Below are 20,341 nucleotides of genomic sequence, written 5' to 3'. Positions count from 1 at the left end.
CCCAGAGACAGGATGATGATGATGATGATTAAACTTTTATTCATTAAACATGAAACTCAGTCAACTGAACACTCAAATTGACTGGCACTAATGGTTGACACGGGTTGCTGCCAGCATCCTAGGTATCAACCAGGTATCTCTTAAAATGTAAGATGTTCTGAGTAGCACAGGTTTTTGTAGCTTTGCTGGAGTTATTGCAGGAAGCTGCAATGTATTTTGCAAAGTTTTTGGACATAGTTCCCAGTGCCCCGGTGACAATGGGTATCACTGTTACGTGTTTCATCCACAATCGCGCAGTTTCGATGGCCGGGTCGCGGTATTTCATAATTTTTTCCAGTCCTTTTCCTTCGACTCTGGCATCTCCTGGTACAGTGATATCAATCAACTGTACGCTTCGGTTCTCTACGATGGCGATATCTGGCGTGTTGTGTTCCAAATGGTGATCTGTCTGTATTCGGAAGTCTCACAAGATCTTCACCTTCACCATTATTATTATTATTATTATTATTATTATTATTATTATTATTATCCCCCTTCTCCTTCCCCTTTTCTTCCTCCTCCTCTCCACAAACCCCCCTTCCTTCTAGCACTGATGATGTCACCTAGTTGGGTCATGAAACATCTGCAGGAAAACCACCCAGCTCAGAAAGCACCAAAGGATTCCACAGTCCTCTCCTCCTCCTCCTCACCCCCTAGTTGGGTCAGGAATATATCAATTTAAATTCTGTGGGGTCCTTGGTGTTCTCTGAGCTTCATTCTTGGCTAGGAAATGCTTCATGGTCCATTCGCACTGATGATGTTCCCTAGTTGGGTCATGAAACTTCTGCAAGAAAACCATCCAGCTCAGAGAGCGCCGAGGACCCCACAGTTCAGCCCTTAGCTATAAAAATTCTCTCCGATCAACTATTAATGTTTTCCATATTCCTGAGTGTCTGGATTTTTCTGAGTCTTGATCGCCTCCATTTGCAAAATAATGTGTGGCATTTAAAATGCTTTTGGCTTTTCCTTGCTTGGTTATTTTTCTTATTTTTATTTCCAAGTTGGTGGGAGAAGAACCAGGTTCATCTTTAATAGTGGTTTCTTTTTTGACCAACAACTGGTTTTATCCCTGATTCGTCTCTAATGTTCCCATTTGCAAAAATAAATCAGGAAGAATTTGACATGTTCAGCTTTACACTTTTTCATAAAATGTTTTAGCTTGAATAAACTATGAATGGCCTCTGAAGCGGACAGTTACTCGCAAGAAGTGATTAAATCTTCTAACATGTAAATTAAAGAGAAAAAGTGTACTCTCCAAGCAACACATTTTTTTAAAAAAATGTGTTTTCGAACATTGTGGGGAAAATAGACTTAAATAAGAACTTTTAAAACAAGATCTGTGACAAGGTGATTAAGATGATTAACTGGAAAAGAAGCTTCACATTGTTCCTTGTAGAAATACCAGAAAAATGTCTCTATTCAATTGTCATCTACTAAAATTACTAAGAAATGTACTAATTTAAGGCTGATAAATGAGAATATGATTAGAAGAAGAGAAAGCCAAGAAAAGCTACTGTGTGGCTTACAGAATTATAGAAACTAATTGTTATTGATTGTTTGCAAACAGAAACCCAGAGAACATGCTGTTTACCCAATATTAAGCTGATTAGGTTAAAAAAAATGAATAAAATGTATTAAAAATAAATAAATTTTTAAAAGGTGGGGTTCTTAAGCCACGTAGAGCTTTTGTTTTTGTGCAGCCGCTTAAATCAAAATTTGTCTTAATGCATTCAGCGAATCAAGATTGTGCCGTTGATTGAGTGCATTGATTAAGGATCAGCTTGCCTTCAAAAGCTGAGAAAACCCTGTTTTTCTCACTTCCAACATACAGCAGTTACGTAATTGCACACCGCAATCCTTGACTTACAACCCCAGTTACAAAGAGAGTTTCCGTCGCTAAACAAAGCAGTTAAAATGAGCCCTGCTTGATCTTGTGACCTTTTTTTTTTTGCCACGGTTGTTAAACAAATCGCTGAGTTTGTTAAGTGAATCAGGCAGTCGTTAAGCAAATCTGGCTGGTCACGTAACCCCCTGGGACACGACGACTGTCGTAAACACATGCGAGTGTCCCGTTTTGATCACGTGACCAGCTGTGATGGTCATAAGTGTGAGGACCGTGGTAAGTCATCGTTTTCGGAGCCGTTGTCACTTCGCACAATCGAAGTTGTAAGTCGAGGATTGCCCGTATTCTGTTTCCTCAAGATGTCGCCAAAGCGGCGGACAAATTGTGATATTTTCTTTTCTCTCCTCTCCAGGGAATTTCCAGGAAGCGGGAATTTGATCACATTTTCCCAGTTCTTCTTTATAGCTTTGGAGGGTTTTATTTTTGAAGCCAAGTTCGGAAGGAAACAGCCCAGGATTCCTATCAGGTATGGCCGGTCTCTTTTATTTTGAAATATAATTTTTATTCGAGTTGATCAAAGTGTAAACCACAACTGAAAATAAAGATAATAGGGAAATAGGGAAGGAAGAGAGCCACAATTCCTGTCAGATATGGCCAATCTCCTTTATTTTGAAATATAGTTTTTATTCAAGTTTTATCATAATATAAAGTAGGAAGGAAAAGAGCCACAATTCCTGTCAGATATGGCCGATCTCTTTTATTTTGAAATATAATTTTTATTCGAGTTGATCATAATATAAAGTAGGAAGGAAAAGAGCCAAAATTCCTGTCAGTTATGGCCAATCTCCTTTATTTTGAAATATAGTTTTTATTCGAGTTGATCATAATATAAAGTAGGAAGGAAAAGAACCCACAATTCTTGTCGGATGTGGCTGATCTCTTTTATTTTGAAATATAGTTTTTATTCGAGTTTTATCATAATATAAAGTAGGAAGGAAAAGGGCCACAATTCCTGTCAGTTATGGCCAATCTCCTTTATTTTGAAATATAGTTTTTATTCGAGTTTTATCATAATATAAAGTAGGAAGGAAAAGAGCCACAATTCCTGTCAGATATGGCCAATCTCCTATATTTTGAAATATAGTTTTTATTCGAGTTTTATCATAATATAAAGTAGGAAGGAAAAGAACCCATAAATCCTGTCAGTTATGGCCAATCTCCTTTATTTTGAAATATAGCTTTTATTTGAGTTTATCACAATATAAACTACAACTGAAAAGAACTGGAAGGGACCTTGGAGGTCATCTAGTCCAGCCCCCTGCTCAAGCAGGAGAACCTGTATCCTTTCATGCTTTAAGTGACTGTCCGGACTCTCTAATTTTTATTGGAGTTTATCAAAATATAAAATGCAACTGAAAAAAATAAATAAAGATAATGGGGAAAGAGAAGGAAAACAGGCCACAATTCCTGTCAGGTAAGTATGGCTGATCTCTTTTAAATATAATTTCCATTGAAGTTTTATCACAATATAAAACCACAACTGGAAATACAGATGACGGGGAAATGGGGAAGGAAAAGGAAAGATGAAAGAAGTGTAGGGGAAAAAAAAGAATAAAACCAGGGATTTCCAGCTTTTTTCAGTGCCACAAAAGTTCAAAATAAAATTACAATCTCAGCTGCTACCCATTTCTGCAACAACAAAATACAGGGAGTCCTTGTCTTACAACGGTTCGTTTAGTGACCGGTCGAAGTTACAACGGAACTGAAAAAAGGGACTTAGGACCGTTTTTCACACTTATGAACCGTTCCAAGCTTCCCCAGGGTCACGTGATCAAAATCCAGAGGCTCGGCAACTGGCATGTACTTAACGATGGTTGCAGCCTCCCAGGATCGCGTGATCCCCTTTGGCGACCTTCTGACAATCAAAAGTCAACAAGGAAGCCAGATTCACCTTAACGACCGTGTTACTAACTAACCAGTAACTTGAGGACTATACAGTATATGTATTTTGATTGGTGATCCTTCTTTCTGCTTGGGTAACAAGCGGGAGGTCTGCGTTCGAGGAACTTCACCTCCCACGTAACGTGCTTCTCTTCTTTCTAGGTTCTACCTCGTTATGGTGGGCATGTTCTTCACAGTGAGTGTGGTGAACAACTATGCTCTCAACCTGAACATTGCGATGCCCCTGCACATGATATTTAGATCGGTGAGATTCGATCTCAGTGTTCAGTATTTTTGTTTGTTTCTTTATTTATATCCCACCTTTAATATTTTTATTCATAACTCAACGAGATGAACATGTCTACTACTTCCTCCTCTCCCTCAACAACAGCCCTGTGAGGTAGGCTGCGCAGAGAGAGGGAGAGAGGGGGGGGAGGGATTGGCCCAAAGTCACCCAGCTGGCTTTCATTCCTAAGGCGGGACTGGAACTCACCGTCTCCTGGTGATTGGCCCAAAGTCACCCAACCGGCTTTCATGCCTAAGGCGGGACTAGAACTCACCGTCTCCTGGTGATTGGCCCAAAGTCACCCAGCTGGCTTTCATGCCTAAGGTGGGACTAGAATTTCCAGTCTCCTGGTGATTGGCCCAAAGTCACCCAACTGGCTTTCATGCCTAAAGCGGGACTAGAACTCACCATCTCCTGGTGATTGGCCCAAAGTCACCCAGTTGGCGTTCATGCCTAAGGCGAGACTAGAGCTCACCGTCCCCTGGTGATTGGCCCAAAGTCACCAAGCCGGCTTTGATGCCTAAGGCGGGACTAGAACTCACCGTCTCCTGGTGATTGGCCCAAAGTCACCCAGCTGGCTTTCATGCCTAAGGCGAGACTAGAACTCACCGTCCCCTGATGATTGGCCCAAAGTCACCAAGCCGGCTTTGATGCCTAAGGCGGGACTAGAACTCACCATCTCCTGGTGATTGGCCCAAAGTCACCCAGCTGGCCAGATTCACTTAACAACTGTCCTGCTATTTTAACTGCTGCAGTGATTCACTTAACAACCGGGGCAAGAAAGGCTGTACAATGGGACGAAAGTCACTGTAAAACTGTCTCGCTTAGCCACAGAAATGTTGGGGCTCAATTACGGTCATAAGTCAAGGACCACCTGCCCCTTCAGCCTCTACTATCCTGACGACTGTTAACCTGTCTTTTCAACCCTCTCTTCTTTTCCATTTCTTTCCTTGTAGGGCTCTCTGATAGCCAGCATGGCACTGGGAATCATCATCCTGAAGAAAAGGTAAGATGGCTTCTTCCGGTAGCCATGAGGCTTCCATTCGGTAGAATAGAATAGAATGACAGAGTTGGGAGGGACCTTGGAGGTCATCTAGTCCAACCCCCTGCTCAGGCAGGAAACCCTATTCCAGAATAGAATAGAATAGAATAGAATAGAATAGAATAGAATAGAATAGAATAGAATAGAATAGAATAGAATAGAATAGAATAGAATAGAATAGAATAGAATAGAATAGAATAGAATAGAAAATATGGAGTAGAATAGAATAGAATAGAATAGAATAGAAATAGAACAAAATAGAAAATATGGAATAGAATAGAATAGAATAGAATAGAATAGAATAGAATAGAATAGAATAGAATAGAATAGAATAGAATAGAATAGAATAGAATAGAATGACAGAGTTGGAAGGGACCTTGGAGGTCATCTAGTCCAACCCCCTGCTCAGGCAGGAAACCTTATACTATTTCAGACAATAGTACAGTAGAATAGAATAGAATAGAATAGAATAGAATAGACCTTTTAGATCATCTAGTCCAACCCCCTGCTCAGGCAGGAAACCCTATACGATTCCAGACAAGTGGCTCTCCAGTCTCCTCTTGAAAACTTCCAGTGTTGGAGCCCCCACAACTTCTGGTGGCAAGCTGTTCCACCGGTTAATTGTCCTCACTGTCGGGAAATTTCTTCTTAGTTCTGGGTTGCTTCTTTCCTTGATTAGTTTCCGCACTTCACTGCAGTGGTTCATTTAGCAACCGTTGTAAGAAGGGTGACGAAAATGGGGCAAACCTCACTCCAGAAATGTCTTGCTTAGTGACAGAAAATTTGGGGCTCCATTGGGTTGTAAGCCGAGGACTGCCGGTACGTAGGTTTCACAGGGTGTTAGGAAGATTTTTCAAGAGCCCCCCCCCCACTTTCTCCCTCCCTCCCCCTCCCTCCCTCTCCGCTTTTGACCTGTTTTTCAACAAGATCCTTATGAGTCCTTTTCACAACCGGATGCCTGAAATTTGAGAGTCGGCGACATCAACGCAACTTCCTGGTTTTCTGAAGAATGGGGGGGAGGAAGGAAGGGAGATTGAGTAATGCTGGGTTGGGGGGGGTATCCCCTGGAAGGGGCAGAGCCAAACCGGTGTATGGGAGGGGAAGTAAGCTTGGGGATAACATGTTCTCATTGTCCTCAAAGAGACCCCCTCCTCAAATTAAATATTGCTGAGATACGGCTTTCTTGCTGTTATTCCTGGAGGGGGTGTGGGATTTAAATGGTTTGTATGTGTGTGTGGGGGGTGCGGTGTCTGTCTGTTGTTGCTATGGAAGAAGGCACCATTTTTTAGGGACCAAGAGAGAGCCAGTACTGTCTAGTGGTGAAATCACCAGGCGAGAAACCGGGAGACAGAGAGTTCAAGTTCTGCCTTAGGCACGAAAGCCGGTTGGCTGACTTTGGGCCAATCACCAGGAGACAGTGAGTTCTAGTCCCACCTTAGGCATGAAAACCAGCTGGGTGATTTTGGGCCAATCACCAGGAGACGGTGAGTTACAGTCCTGCATTAGGCATGAAAGCCAGCTGGGTGACTTTGGGTCAATCACCAGGTGATGGTGAGTTCTAGTCCTGTGTTAGGCATGAAAACCAGCTGGGTGACTTTGGGCCAAACACCAGGAGACGGTGTTCTAGTCCCGCCTTAGGCATGAAAGCCAGCTGGGGGACTTTGGGCCAATCACCAGGAGACGGTGTTCTAGTCCCGCCTTAGGCATGAAAGCCGGCCGGGTGCCTTTGGGCCAATCACCAGGAGATGGTGAGTTCTAGTCCCACCTTAGGCAGGAAAGCCGACCGGGTGACTTTGGGCCAATCACCAGGAGACGGTGAGTTCTAGTCCCACCTTAGGAAGGGAAGCCGACTGGGTGACTTTGGGCCAATCACCAGTAGACGGTGAGTTCTAGTCCCGCCTTAGGCAGGAAAGCCGGCCGGGTGACTTTGGGCCAATCACCAGGAGACGGTGAGTTCTAGTCCCGCCTTAGGCAGGAAAGCCGGCTGGGTGACTTTGGGCCAATCACCAGGAGACGGTGAGTTCTAGTCCCGCCTTAGGCAGGAAAGCCTAACTTTGGTGACTTTGGGCCAATCACCAGGAGACGGTGAGTTCTAGTCCCGCCTTAGGCAGGAAAGCCGACTGGGTGACTTTGGGCCAATCACCAGGAGACGGTGAGTTCTAGTCCCGCCTTAGGCAGGAAAGCCGGCCGGGTGACTTTGGGCCAATCACCAGGAGACGGTGAGTTCTAGTCCCGCCTTAGGCAGGAAAGCCGGCTGGGTGACTTTGGGCCAATCACCAGGAGACGGTGAGTTCTAGTCCCGCCTTAGGCAGGAAAGCCTAACTTTGGTGACTTTGGGCCAATCACCAGGAGACGGTGGCCCGTAGACACCCAGGTACCTTTCAAGCCTAAGGCGGGACTAGAACTCACTTCCTCCTGGCTTCTAGCTAGGTGCCTTCACCACTGGGCCAAACTGGCTCTTTCTTTCTTGCTGAAAAGCTGAGATTCTCAAACCTCAAAAGCTTGGAGGGGTTTCCCCAGGCAAAGCTGAGGGGGGGTCTCGGGCCGCGTTGTCCCTTGTGTTGAAGCTCTCCCATCCTTCTCTTGCACAGGTACTCTCTCTCCAAATACATCTCTATAGCGTTGGTCTCTCTGGGCATTTTCACCTGTACTCTCATGTCAGCCAAAGAACTGGTAAGCAACCTGATCCTCCCTGTTAAATGCCTGTCTTCAAGATTAGACACACACACACACACAAACACACACACAGACACCCCAGCCTGCCCCACACCCTTCCTGGGCACAAGCCACTGCCCAAATGAGCGTGCCCTGCCTCAGAAAGGTGGATTCAGAGATGGGGGAAGCCACATTTCCCTCAGAATGTCTACCTGTCCTACCAGATCTGTTTATGGAGGTTCTCCATCATCCAGGTCGAGGTTGTCCCCAAAGGTGCTTTTTTTTTCACGCGGCAACTGGACTGCCTTGTTTTTCTTTGAGGACATTTCGCTCCTCATCCCAGAAGCTTCTTCAGCTCTGACTGGAGGGTGGGAAATGGGAGGATTTATACTCCTTGCAGACAGCTGGTCATTTGCATTCTTTGAGAGAGTTGTTGAGCCCACTTGGAGGCTTCTCTGTGTCCTCAGGTTCACCTGGGTGGTGCAACTGGTTGATGTATCTCAGTCCTTTCAACAGTTCCAAGAAGGCTCCACACCCATTTGCACTACTCCAGGTATCCTCACGACACAAATGAACCCTCCGAGTGGCCTCAGCGACCTTCTAAAAGAAGGCAAATGACCAGCTGCCTGCAAGGAATATACTGTCAATCCTTCCGTTCCCCGCCATCCAGTCAGAGCTGAAGAAGCTTCTGGGATGAGAAGCGAAATGTCTTCTGTCACTGCGGTTTTTTTTTTAGTTTTGCCAGCTTTGTTCATTTCTGTACATTTTCCCCTGCTCTCTGCACCTGTGTTACTATCTTATCATCTCCACAGAGCCTTGGTGGAGCAGAGGGCTAATGCCTCCTTATGTAACACCAGCTGCCTGCAATTAGTGCAGGTTCGAGTCCCACCAGGCTCAAGGCTGACTCAGCCTTCCATCCTTCCGAGGTAGGTAAAATGAGGACCCAGATTGTTGGGGGCAATTAAGCTGACTTTGTAATAATGCCGCTTGGGTGTGTGTGTGTGAAAGCCCTAACAAGCAGGCATATACATAGAATGAAGGCTACTGCTAAGCTTGTAAGCCGCCCCGAGTCTTCGGAGAAGGGCGGGATATAAATGAAATAAAAATAAAAATAAAAATAAAATAAAAATCTAACCATAGTGAATGTCGCATGTTCAGCCATGTTATGGTTTTACTCTTTGTTTTGTCCCACGAAGGGAGCATGTCTAGAAAAAGTTTTCTCACTTTTACTTTGTTTTCTGTCTGGTGAAGGATGTAGTCAGCTAGGAGCTTTTCTTTTGCTTTCCTGATTAATGTTTTATGTACAGTAGAATAGGCCTGGGTTTGGTTTATTTTTAACCACAGTCCATCGCCCTCTGATAGGGAAGTATTAATTTCCCTGACATCTTCCGATTAAAACAAGGAAGTCCAGTTGCCTCGCGGGAAAAAAGCACCTTTGGATCAACCGTGACCCGGATGACGGAGAAACTCCATAGACAAAGGGAACGCGGCTTTAGAGAGTCGTTGAGGCCACTTGGAGGTTTATCTGTCTCCTCGGGAGTCACCTGAGTGGTGTGATGCATCCCCAGTCTACAACACACTCCTTTCAACAGTTCCAAGGAGGCTCCCCACCCATTTGCACTACTCCAGGTATCCTTAACGACACAGAAGAAACCTCCAGGTGGCCTCAACGACCCTCTTAAGAGAAGGCAAATGACCGGCTGTCTGCGAGGAGTATAAATCCTCCCATTTCCCACCCTCCAGTCAGAGCTGAAGAAGCTTCTGGGATGAGGAGCGAAATGTCTTCAAAGAAAAACAAGTCATCCCAGTTGCCTCCCGAAAAAAAATCACCTTTGGGACGACGGTGACTCGGATTGACGGAGACTCTCCGTGGACTCTTTTCTTCCCTTAAGTCCGGCTGAAGTTTAGTTCGCTGGTGGCCATGTAGGGATTCTAACGCTGATGCCTCTTTTTACTCCAACCCCAGATTCTGCTCCTCCTAAAGATACGGTGGGCCCGGTCCTCGCCCCTTCCCCTAAATTTTGCTACCCAAAGGCAGCTGGGGAGCCCCTCCTTTATCCAACACCACCACCCCCGTTATTCAACAGTTCCCCCCTTCCCCCCATAATCCATTTCGCCTTCCGTAAAGCTTTGAAGACCTGGCTTTCCTCCAAGAACTGGGATAAGAGACGATGCGATTTGGCCCCAGGATTTTGTTGCCTTTCTGATATTGAGTGTACTTAGTTTTTATGACGTTTATTTTATTTTTTTAACGTTTTAAATTTTGATTGGCAACCGCCCAAGGTCAATTGGAAGACGGGCGGCTATATAAATGTTTTAAATAAAGGAAGTGGCTTCTTTTAACGGGCTGCAGCAAATTTGCCTGTCCGTACGGCAACAGGAAGACGTTGGCGGCAAGCTGGGACTTGCCCCTCCACGTGGTTTCATCTTTTACCTGGCCAGGTGGCCCAGCCCAGACGAGCTTGTGCCGGTTAGGTAGACCCCCCACCACCACCTTTGTCTTTTTTCTTTTTTGGAAGGGGGGGGAATATTTTCGTGACTTGGTCATTGGATTCTAAAGTTGGAAAGTTGCCGCTGCGTGCAGAAAAAGCCAGGGAAGTTGTTAAAAAAGAAAAAAAAAGGTTTTGTGTGTGTGTGTGTGTGTCATTTTTCCTATTCAAATTTTCTGGCTTTGTTTGATTTATGGTCCGCCGTCAGCAAAGTCGTTGCAAGGTAGAGTGCAACAGCGGCAAGGAAAGGAAAAAAAAACACACACACCAAAACATTAAATACAACAACTTAACGCAAATACAATAAAAGCAATAAAAGCCTTGAACCGCCCACAGAAGCTGGCATGAAATGAAAGAATAAAGTTGAAATCAAGGAAACAAGGGGCATCGACCTTGCAGCGTTCCAACACAGCCGGTCCTCGACTTAACGACCACAGGGGAGGCCCAGATTTCTGTTGTTAAGCGAGATGTGTTATGTGAGTTTTGCCCCATTTTGCGACCTCCTTTTTGCCACAGTTGTGAAGCGAATAAACTGCAGTTGTTAAGTGAGGAATAGGGTTGTTACCGTAAGTGAATCCGGCTTCCCCATTAGCTTGGCTTGTCGGAAGGTCGCCAAAGGGGAATCACGTGACACACACCTGCAACTGCTGCAACTGTCGCATGTACATGCCAGTTGCCGAGCCTCTTGAGTTTTGATCCCGTGACCACGGGGGAGGCTGCAACGGTCATAAGCGTGAAAAACGGTCCTTGGTCCCTTTTCTTTCAGCGCCCGTAGTAACCTTGAACGGTCATTAAATGAGCTGTTGCAAGTCAAGGACAGCCTGCGGCTGCCGATAAGAAACTGCCATCTTTGGTGGAGATCGTGAGGATTCGGTCCAGGAGGAGGAGTCTCAGCGCAGGAGTTTTCGCTGGAGAAATATGTCCGCGAAGGTCTCAGGGTCAGGGCTGGCCAGAGGGGAAAATCCCCTGGCAAAATGGGACTTAGGGAAAACCTTCCATCCAATGCTGAATTTTATGGGTGGCCTTTGCAGTAATCTACCAGTTGCACTCATTTATAGACTTTCATCCTAATTTGATGCCTGTTGATAAATCTTGTAAGAGCAGATCAGTTGCAGAAGCTGATATTTTTTTTTCTTTCTTTCTTTCTTTCTTTCTTTCTTTCTTTCTTTCTTTCTTTCTTTCTTTCTTTCTTTCTTTCTTTCTTTTTCTTTCTTTTATTTCTTTACTTGCATACTTTCTTCTTTTCTTTCTCTTTTTTCTTTTTTTTCTTTCTTTCTTTCCTTGCTTACTTTCTCCTTTCTTCTTTCTTTCTTTCTTTCTTTCTTTCTTTCTTTCTTTCTTTCTTTCTTTCTCTTTTATTTCTTTACTTGCTTACTTTCTTCTTCTCTTTCTCTTTTATTAATTTACTTGCTTACTTCTTTTCTTTTTTTCTTTCTTCTTGCTTGCTTTCTCCTTTTTTTCTTTCTTTCCTCACTCCCTTTATTCCCTCCTTCGATCCATCCACCCGTCATTCTCCTTCCTTCCTTCCTTTCCTCCTTCCCTTCATTTTTCTTCCTTCCCTGCCTCCCTCCCTCCCTTTGTTTTCCTTCCTTCCTCCCTTTCTTCCTTCTTCCCTGCCTCCCTCACTCCCTTTGTTTTTCTCCTTCCTTCCTTCCTTCCTTCCTTCCTTCCTTCCTTCCTTCCTTCCTTCCTTCCTTCCTTCCTTCCTTCCCAGAGCTCCGTGTCGGGTGCGAATGAAGACGCTGAGAGCATCTCTGCCTTCCTCTGGTGGCTCCTAGGTCTGTAACCGCCCCCCCAACCATGTTCTGAGCAAGTGCAGTTTTGGAGGGGGACACAAAACAGAATCCAAACTGTATAAATTGGACTTAACGGACCCTTGGATGGATCGAAGGCTCTCCAAAACCCAACAACCGCATCTTTTTCTAATTTTTAGTGCGGCAGAAAGAGGAGGAGGGCGATTCCAAAATAACCACCATCACCATACTTTATGTAATTTGAATTGCATTGCATCCGATTCATGTAAACTTTGTACTAAATCGGATGTAATCTGCGGCCCGGCCTTCCCCCTCTCTTTATTCTGTTGCCAGCTGTTTTTTTGTACTTTGTCCAGGCCTGATTCAAGTGGTGGTGTGGTTGCTCCCTCCACCTACACGACAAGAGTTCCACAGGTTCATTAATCACACTGGCCGAAAGCGGCTTTTTCTACTGCCACACCTGGGTCTTTCCTGCTCATACCTTTGCTGAGCTCACCTGATTAGCCTCAGGTGTCTTCGCTCCGTTGAAAGACCCACAGAAAGCACTCACAAAATAAGGAGAGTGGGCTGCTGGCGGTGTGAATGCTGGGCTTTGGGGGCTGTGCAGAGAGAATATTTTTAAACAGGGCCAAGAATGTGTTTTCATGGGGTCCTCCTTGGTGCTCTCTGAGCTGGGTTGTTTTCTTGCAGACGTTTCATGACCCAACTAGGTAACCTCATCAATGCTAGAAGGGAGTGAGGTTTAAGAAGAGGGGGAGAGGAAGAAAGAGAAAGAATGAAGGGGAAAGAGGAGGAAGAGAAGGAGAAGAATTGTGGAGTCCCTGGTTCTCTCTGAGCTTGGATGTTTTCTTGCAGACGTTTCATGACCCAACTAGGTAACATCATCAGTGCTAGAAGGGAATAAGGTTTAAGGAGAAGAGGGAAGAGGAGGGGGGAGGGGAGAGGAAGAAAGAGAAAGAATGAAGGAGAGGGAAGAGGAGGAGGACTGTGGGTCCTCGGTGCTCTCCGAGCTGGGTGGTTTCCATGCAGACGTTTCATGACCCAACTAGGTAACGTCACCAGTGCTAGAAGGGAGGGGGGTTGTGAAGCAAAGGAAGCAAGGAGGAGGAGGAGGATCTTCTGCTGAAGGGCAAATCCAGAATATTGGTCTCAACCATTATATGTTTTAGGAATTGCAGCCTTGACCTTTGCCCTCCTCATGTCAGCCCTGATGGGCATCTTCCAGGAAACCATCTACAAGAAGTTTGGAAAACACTCCAGGGAAGCCTTATTCTACAATGTAAGTGTCCACTCTCCATTTTATCTGGTTTCAGTTTGCAGGAGTTAAGTGGCTTTCCCCAAATACCAGATTACTGTAGAATTCCCCAGCTAGCCTGCTTTAAAATGGGTGGACCTCCACTCCCAGAATTCCCTAGCCAGCATGCTTTAAGAAGGGCGGACTTCACCTCCCAGAATTCCCCAGCCAGCATGCTTTAAGATGGGTGGACTTCAACTCCCAGAATTCCCCAGCCAGCATGCTTTAAGAAGGGCGGACTTCACCTCCCAGAATTCCCCAGCCAGCATGCTTTAAGATGGGTGGACTTCACCTCCCAGAATTCCCCAACCAGCACGCTTTAAGATGGGAGTACTTCAGCTCCCAGAATTCCCTGGCCAGTAGGCTTTATGATGGGTATACTTCCACACTTCAGCTATGCTCCGGGATTTGCAGGTGTGATGGTGATGCAAATTCAATTTTGCCGGTTCTGTTCCAAAACTCTTGTTTTATTTTTCCTCCTAGCACGGCCTTCCTCTTCCCGGATTTCTCTTTCTGGCTCCAGATATTTACAGACATGGACTTCTCTTTAGTCAATCCAGTGAGTTTATCTGGAGTCCTCATTTTTAATTTGAAACCGAAGTACGCCAGGTGGCACTTCAAATTAGAAGGAATCTGGTGTCAACATCCAGCTCAAGAATCCAAATCAAACTCCAGGTTCATTCCGTTTCCAAAAATGTTACTGTTTATTGAGTGCACGGCATGTGTATTCCACCTAATTCTGAGGGTTCCCGGACACCAGTTCATAGAATTAAACATTAATTACTCCGGCCAAACCCCCATCCTCTCACCCTAGTCCATGTAAACAATTTCACTTTGTTATGGGAACCGTCTGCTTCAAATCCACACCTGTTCTGGTGTCCTTGAAAAGGTTTCAGGCTCTCACAGTCTTGAGCAGAATCATAGAGGTTTTGTTGCTCCATCTAAGCCATTTTAAAGCAACACCTCCCCACCACCACCACCACCACCCCTTACTCTATTGGTAAGAGGCACGTAGCTGCCAAAGTTTCATCCGTGACTTCTGGTAGCTGTTGAGTTGTCCTCTTCAGGACAGAGTGGAGTTACTCAAGACCAGCTGCTTAGCGTAAGCGTGTTCTTGAAAGGGCCCCGCCTCACCCTCCTCTCTTCTCCACAGCACTCGTCCAGGTGCCGTTGGTTGGGCTCAGCCTACCCGTCATGTGGTTGTATCTCATGATGAACGTCGTAACTCAGTATCCTTTTTTTTCCCTTTTGGACAATGCCTAGCAGATGATAACGGTGAGGTTGAGGCTCGGCCAACGTCCTTGGGTTCCCAGTGCTGGAGGGTGAACTCCTCAGAGTCTTGCGTCTTGTCCAGGTTTCCTTTGAACGATGTCCCCTTTCTCTGCGGGTTTTTTGAGCTTGGTTGCTTTCTTGCTTTCGATGTTTCCTGAACCAACTAGGTAACCTCAACAGTGCTGGGCTGGGAACAGGCATCTTCTCAATTTAAGGTCAGTAGCTGGTTAGTGTTGGATAAGGATGTTTTTGTTGTTAGCTGCGAAGTTGTGTCCGACCCATCGCGACTCCATGGACCACGTTCCTCCAGGCCTTCCTATCCTCTACTATCTTCTGGAGTCCATTTAGGCTCACGCCTCCTGCTTCAGTGACTCCATCCAGCCACCTCCTTCTCTGTCGTCCCCTTCTTCTCTTGCCCTCAGCCTTTCCCAGCATGAGGCTCTTCTCCAGTGAGTCCTTCCTTCTCATTAGGTGGCCAAAGGATTTGAGTTTCCAGTTCAGGATCTGGCCTTCTAAAGAGCAGTCAGGGTTGATCTCCTCTAGGACTGACCGGTTTGATCGCCTTGCAGTCCAAGGGACTCGCAGGAGTCTCCTCCAGCACCAGAGTTCAAAGGCCTCCATTCTTTGGCGCTCAGCCTTTCTTACGGTCCAGCTTTCACTGCCATACATTGCAACTGGGAAGACCATAGCCTTGACTATACACACTTTTGTCGGCAGGGTGACGTCTGCTTTTTGTGTGCTGTCTAGATTTGCCATGGCTTTCCTCCCCAGGAGCAAGCGTCTTTTAATTTCTTGGCTACAGTCCCCATCTGCGGTGATCTTGGAGCCCAGGAAAATAAAATCTGTCACTATCTCCATTTCTTCCCCAACTACTTGCCAGGAATTGAGAGGGCCTGGATGCCACAATCTTGGTTTTTTTAATGTTAAGTTTCAACCCAACTTTTGCACTCTCCTTCACCCACAACAATTAGAAGATAAGGATGAATGGCACTCAAAAGAGAATTAGACTTAGTTCGCTTGTGGCTGTGTAGGGATTCTAGGCTGATTCCTCTTTTCACTCCGCCCTCAGATTCTGCTCCTGCTCCTCCTCCTCCTCAAGATAGGGTGGGCACAGGCCTTGTCCCCTACAGCAGACCCCCACCCTTTTAACCTTCCATAAAGTTTTTCCCCAAGAGCCAGGACAATACAGTTGGCACCAGCTTTTTGCTGCTTTTCATGTTTTGAATGTGCTTAGTTTTATTGAAGCCTTTGAACTCTGGTGCTGGAGAAGACTCCTGCGAGTCCCTCGGACTGCAAGGCGATCAAACCGGTCGGTCCTAGAGGAGATCAACCCTGACTGCTCTTTAGAAGGCCAGATCCTGAAGCTGAAACTCAAATCCTTTGGCCACCTAAGGAGAAGGAAGGACTCACTGGAGAAGAGCCTCATGCTGGGAAAGGTGGAGGGCAAGAGAAGAAGGGGACGACAGAGAAGGAGGTGGCTGGATGGAGTCACTGAAGCAGGAGGCATGAGCTGAAATGGAATCCAGAAGAGGGTGGAGGACAGGAAGGCCTGGAGGAACGTTGTCCACGGGGTCGCGATGGGTCGGACACAACTTCGCAGCTAACAACAACAGTTTTATTGCATTTTTCATCATCTCATTGTGGTTTTCATGTTTTTACTTTTGATCGGGAGCCACCCAGCGTTAACTTGGCAGATGGGCAGGTATATAGAAGTTATAGATATAGAACAGAATTTCCAGCTGGCCCCAGGTCAAAGAAGCTTCCAGGCCTGCAGAAACTCTCCAGAAGATGTTTTCCTTCAGAGAGGTGACCGCCAGCCACGTAGAACCTCGCAGCATTGCAGGTGGAAGGGCATCATCTTCACGTCTTCTCCAATCTCCTTTTTTTTTGGCTCCTTTTCCCTTAACTCCGCCCCTTTTCCAGATACATCTGCATCCGGGGGGTCTTCATCCTGACCACGGAGTGCACCTCCTTGACCGTCACGCTGGTCGTGACGCTGCGGAAGTTTGTCAGCCTGATCTTCTCCATCCTCTACTTCCGGAACCCCTTCACCGTCTGGCATTGGCTGGGTACCTTCTTGGTGTTCGTGGGGATGCTGTTGTACACGGAAGTGTGGAAGAATCTTGGCTTTGTCCGACCTTGTGGACCCAAGAAGGTGGAGAAGAAGCTGGAATGATGATGGAGATGTCCTTGAGGGGGGGGAAAGTCATCTCCATTGGACCGGAGGAGGGGTGCCTTTACTACTAACTAGAGCGTTTTGCACCGACGGACAGAAAACGGAGTCAGATTCTCTGTTGTCCGGACGGAAGGGTTGATTTTTTTGTAATACAAAAGTCGCAAATCTTGGCTGGGCCAAGCCGACGCACGTCCCCAGGAGAAGGGGGGAAACGGTTTTTCGTCTTTGGCTTGTGGGGGTGACAACGATAAGGGGGTTTCTTTTGACTGAAGAGGAATCTTGATTCATGGTTGGTGCCTCCGGTGACTCCATTAATCGGCTAATTTTGCCACCGGAGTTTGCAAAAAAAACAATCAAACAAACCCCCCCCCCAAACATTCAGCATCGGCTGCTTTTGGTTCATGGATATCAAATGATTGGGATCAAACTCGGACTTTAAAAGAAATAGATGCGGAAGTCGTTCTGTGATAGTCTGGCTTGCAGTGAAGAAGCGGCCCATTTCTCCCCTTCCATGAGGCCGTGGTTGAAGACCATCTCCAGAGGTTTGTGGCCCGTCGGGGACAGCGGAGTCATGCCAACGAGAACTTGGGCAAGGCTTAAGAAGATGTGGACAGCTGTCAAGTTGCTTTGAGGTTGGAGCCGAGCGTTGGCCACCCGTTTGCCATCTTGGCCCAGCAAGCATCATCCAAAGTTGGTTCCTCAGAAATCTGACCAAGCGGTTGATCTTTCTGTTGTCTGTTAATTTGTGGATAGGAAGTTGGCTAGCTCTCCAGATCTTTCTCCTCAGTACACGTAAACAAACAAAAAAACCTCCTGACCTTCCATCTAGAATAAGGTGTGTCCAACCTTGGCCACTTTTAAGACCTGTGGACTTTCCAGAATTCCCCAGCCAGCCATGGTTGGCTGGGGAAATTCTGGGAGTTGAAGTCCACAGGTCTTGAAAGCGGGCACGGTTGGACACCCCTGGTCTTAAAATATCTTAAGTGTCCCTAGATCCAAATTGGCCTATTGGCAAAGGACAAGGAAGAAGACTAGCCAACTTTCTTGATAGACAAAAGTCTTGGCCCAACAGGGTGGCTATCTGTCCGCTTCCTTTGAGGGCAATCCAGAGCAGTCTTCCTCAACCTCAACGCCTTCGAGAAGTCATGTAGACTCCCCAACTCATGAGGAATTCTGGGAGTTGAAGTCCACAAACCTCTGAAAAGTTGTTAAGGTTGAGAGACGCCAACGTAGAGGTGGCGCCAATGTCCTCCTCTGATCTTCTGTTCTTCAGAGACTATTTGCTGTCTAGGAACGACAGAATAAGCTAAACCAATTCCGAAGCCAACTGGGGAAGAACTGGTTTCTGAATTGATTTAAAATGGAAACGCTGCAAGGTTTTCCTGGTCAACCTTGTCTATGAGAAGGTCTTCTCCAAAACCAGGTCTCCTTATGAACAAGTATACGTTCTCTTATCTGCTCCCCTTTCCTGACGGGAGGGCCACGAGTAGTCTTACTCTGTGACCGCCTCCCTTTAAGCAGCTGTAGATTTTGAGGGTTTATTTATTTTAAAAAATTTTGGGCAGCATTGTTGCATATTTATATTTGTAATCTGCATTGACAAGCAAGTGGAGTGGCTTTCCTTGGTGCTATAAAGCAGTGTTCCTCGACCTCGCCCGCTTTAAAATGGGTTGACACCAACTCCCAGAATTCCTCTGGCTGTGGGGAATTCTGGGAGTTGGAAGTCCAGGCCTCTAAAGTTGACGAGGTTGAGGGACACTGGTACAAAGAACGGCGGAAGTGTTTTCTTTCGTTCTTTTTTTTTTTCCCCTCTCTAAAGGCGTCTCGCCTGAATTTTGGTTACACCGGTGAAGGGGTGAAGGCCCCAGAAAACCAGGAGACAGTGAGTTCTAGTCCCATTTTAGGCGGCACAACGCCTTAAAAAAAAAACTCAGCCACGCATTTTTTCTGAGCCCTGGAAAGGAGGCAATGGCCGATCACTTCAAAAAAAAAAGCTTTGGGTAGGAGTTGCCGAGAATCAGGCAAGCTTGAATTTAAAAAGCACGCCGAATTGGGTTGTGTTAAAATTGTGGTGCCTTGGAATGTGTTCAGATGTGGGTCCCTTTCCGCTAGGAAGGTTGGGGGTTCAAACAGCTCCCTTCAAAGGTAGAATGGCAGCAAGCACCCAGCAGGATTAAACTAGGTTCCCCTGAAACCTGGCTTGTCTCTTTCCACTGGCGTGCAGCGGTTTCTGAGAAGCCAACCTCTTGAGTTGAGCACTTGGTGCCAAACCAGAAACACGAGTTATTTCGGTAAACCGAGTTAAGCCTGTTGTGTGTTTTTTTTTTTTTTACAAAACTCTTTGTTGGTCAAAGATGGTTTTCTATCTAGGTTAGTGGCTCGGATTTAGCCGATTGAAAGCCGGCAAGTGTGTTTGTTCCTGTCCTCCTTTGTTGCTTGAAGCCAACAGGAAGATGTTCTTGAACGGTGCTTTTGATCACCCACCAATAAACCCACATTGCATTAGTTAGTCAATTATCTAGACCAGGCCTTCAAACGTGGCCCTTTTATGGCTTGTGGACTTCAGCTCCCAGAATTCCTCAGCCAGCCAAGGCTGGCTGAGGAATTCTGGGAGTTGAAGTCCACAAGCCATAAAAGGGCCACGTTTGAAGACCCCTGATCTGGACGTAATGTGTCTGTTGCAGGAAAATAAACACAGCAGCCTCTTTCTTAGTTGTGAGCCGGATGCATCAACTGGTTTGTCTCAGCAACACAATCATTCTTCTATTTAATGGTAAATCTTGATATTTTCTGCAAACACAATACCTCACCCTCACACCCTTTGGGAACGCTTCAATAGGATCCTTTCCCCATAAACTTCGTTTTGAGTAGAGATAAGCCCAAGGTTTTAAGCAAGAAGAGGAGGATTTCAATTAATTCCTTGAAACTCTTAGGTTTGAAAAGAGAAACTTTTGCAAGGCGTAAAGAGGTTATCGTATGGATGTCTATTTAAAAAAACAAAAACCTCTGGATACTGGCTGAAAATGGAATTTATTCAATAAAGAGTATTTGTGAAACACAATTTCCTGATCCGTTTTTTTTCCTCCCCCGTCTCTTATCCTCTGCAACTTTTTAAGTTCTGTGGACTTCAACTCCCAGAATTCCCGTAGTCCCTGCCTCAATTTGGTTTATTTTTAATGAAATTCAGTGGACGGAACAATTTTGGCACCCAATTTTAATTCTCTGCAACGATGGGTGAGTGAATGCAAGTTTTATTTTGAAGCTCATTTGACTATCAGCCACTGTGTAATTGTGGAGCTCCAAACGCATGCAACACAACTTCTGTGGTTGAAACGGGAGCCAATAAGAACTGAGGAACAGAAGCAGGGTGCGTATGAATATATTAACGTGCATCTACTGCTAAGCTTGTAAGCCGCCCTGAGTCTTTGGAGAAGGGCGGGATATAAATGGAATTAAAATTAAAAATTAAAAAAAAATCTATGCATTGATAAGAGTCCTCAACTTACCACCGCCATTGAATCCCCAAATTTCTGCCGCTGAGACATTGGTC

The 20,341-nt window shown here is 45.8% G+C and overlaps 2 protein-coding genes across 4 annotated transcripts in view; one reads left to right on the top strand and one right to left on the bottom strand.

Annotated features, from left to right (window-relative positions):
- EXOC4 (exocyst complex component 4) overlaps positions 1-20,341 on the bottom strand; it is a 733,833-nt gene that overhangs the window by 327,137 nt on the left and 386,355 nt on the right. The gene's annotated exons all lie outside the window — the stretch shown is intronic.
- SLC35B4 (solute carrier family 35 member B4) lies at positions 2,242-19,181 on the top strand (the record flags this gene model as incomplete). Its single annotated transcript, XM_083365402.1, has 9 exons — positions 2,242-2,408; positions 3,986-4,088; positions 5,066-5,115; positions 7,743-7,824; positions 12,010-12,073; positions 13,219-13,328; positions 13,827-13,902; positions 14,497-14,572; positions 16,539-19,181. The coding sequence occupies 9 exons, from the start codon at positions 2,242-2,244 to the stop codon at positions 16,789-16,791; spliced, it is 981 nt and encodes a 326-aa protein (XP_083221528.1). The 3' UTR covers positions 16,792-19,181.

The sequence above is a fragment of the Vipera ursinii genome (genome assembly GCF_947247035.1).
Source record: "Vipera ursinii genome assembly, chromosome: 6".
NCBI classification, from domain to species: Eukaryota; Metazoa; Chordata; class Lepidosauria; order Squamata; family Viperidae; genus Vipera; species Vipera ursinii.
This window is presented reverse-complemented; position numbering and strand designations above follow the sequence as displayed.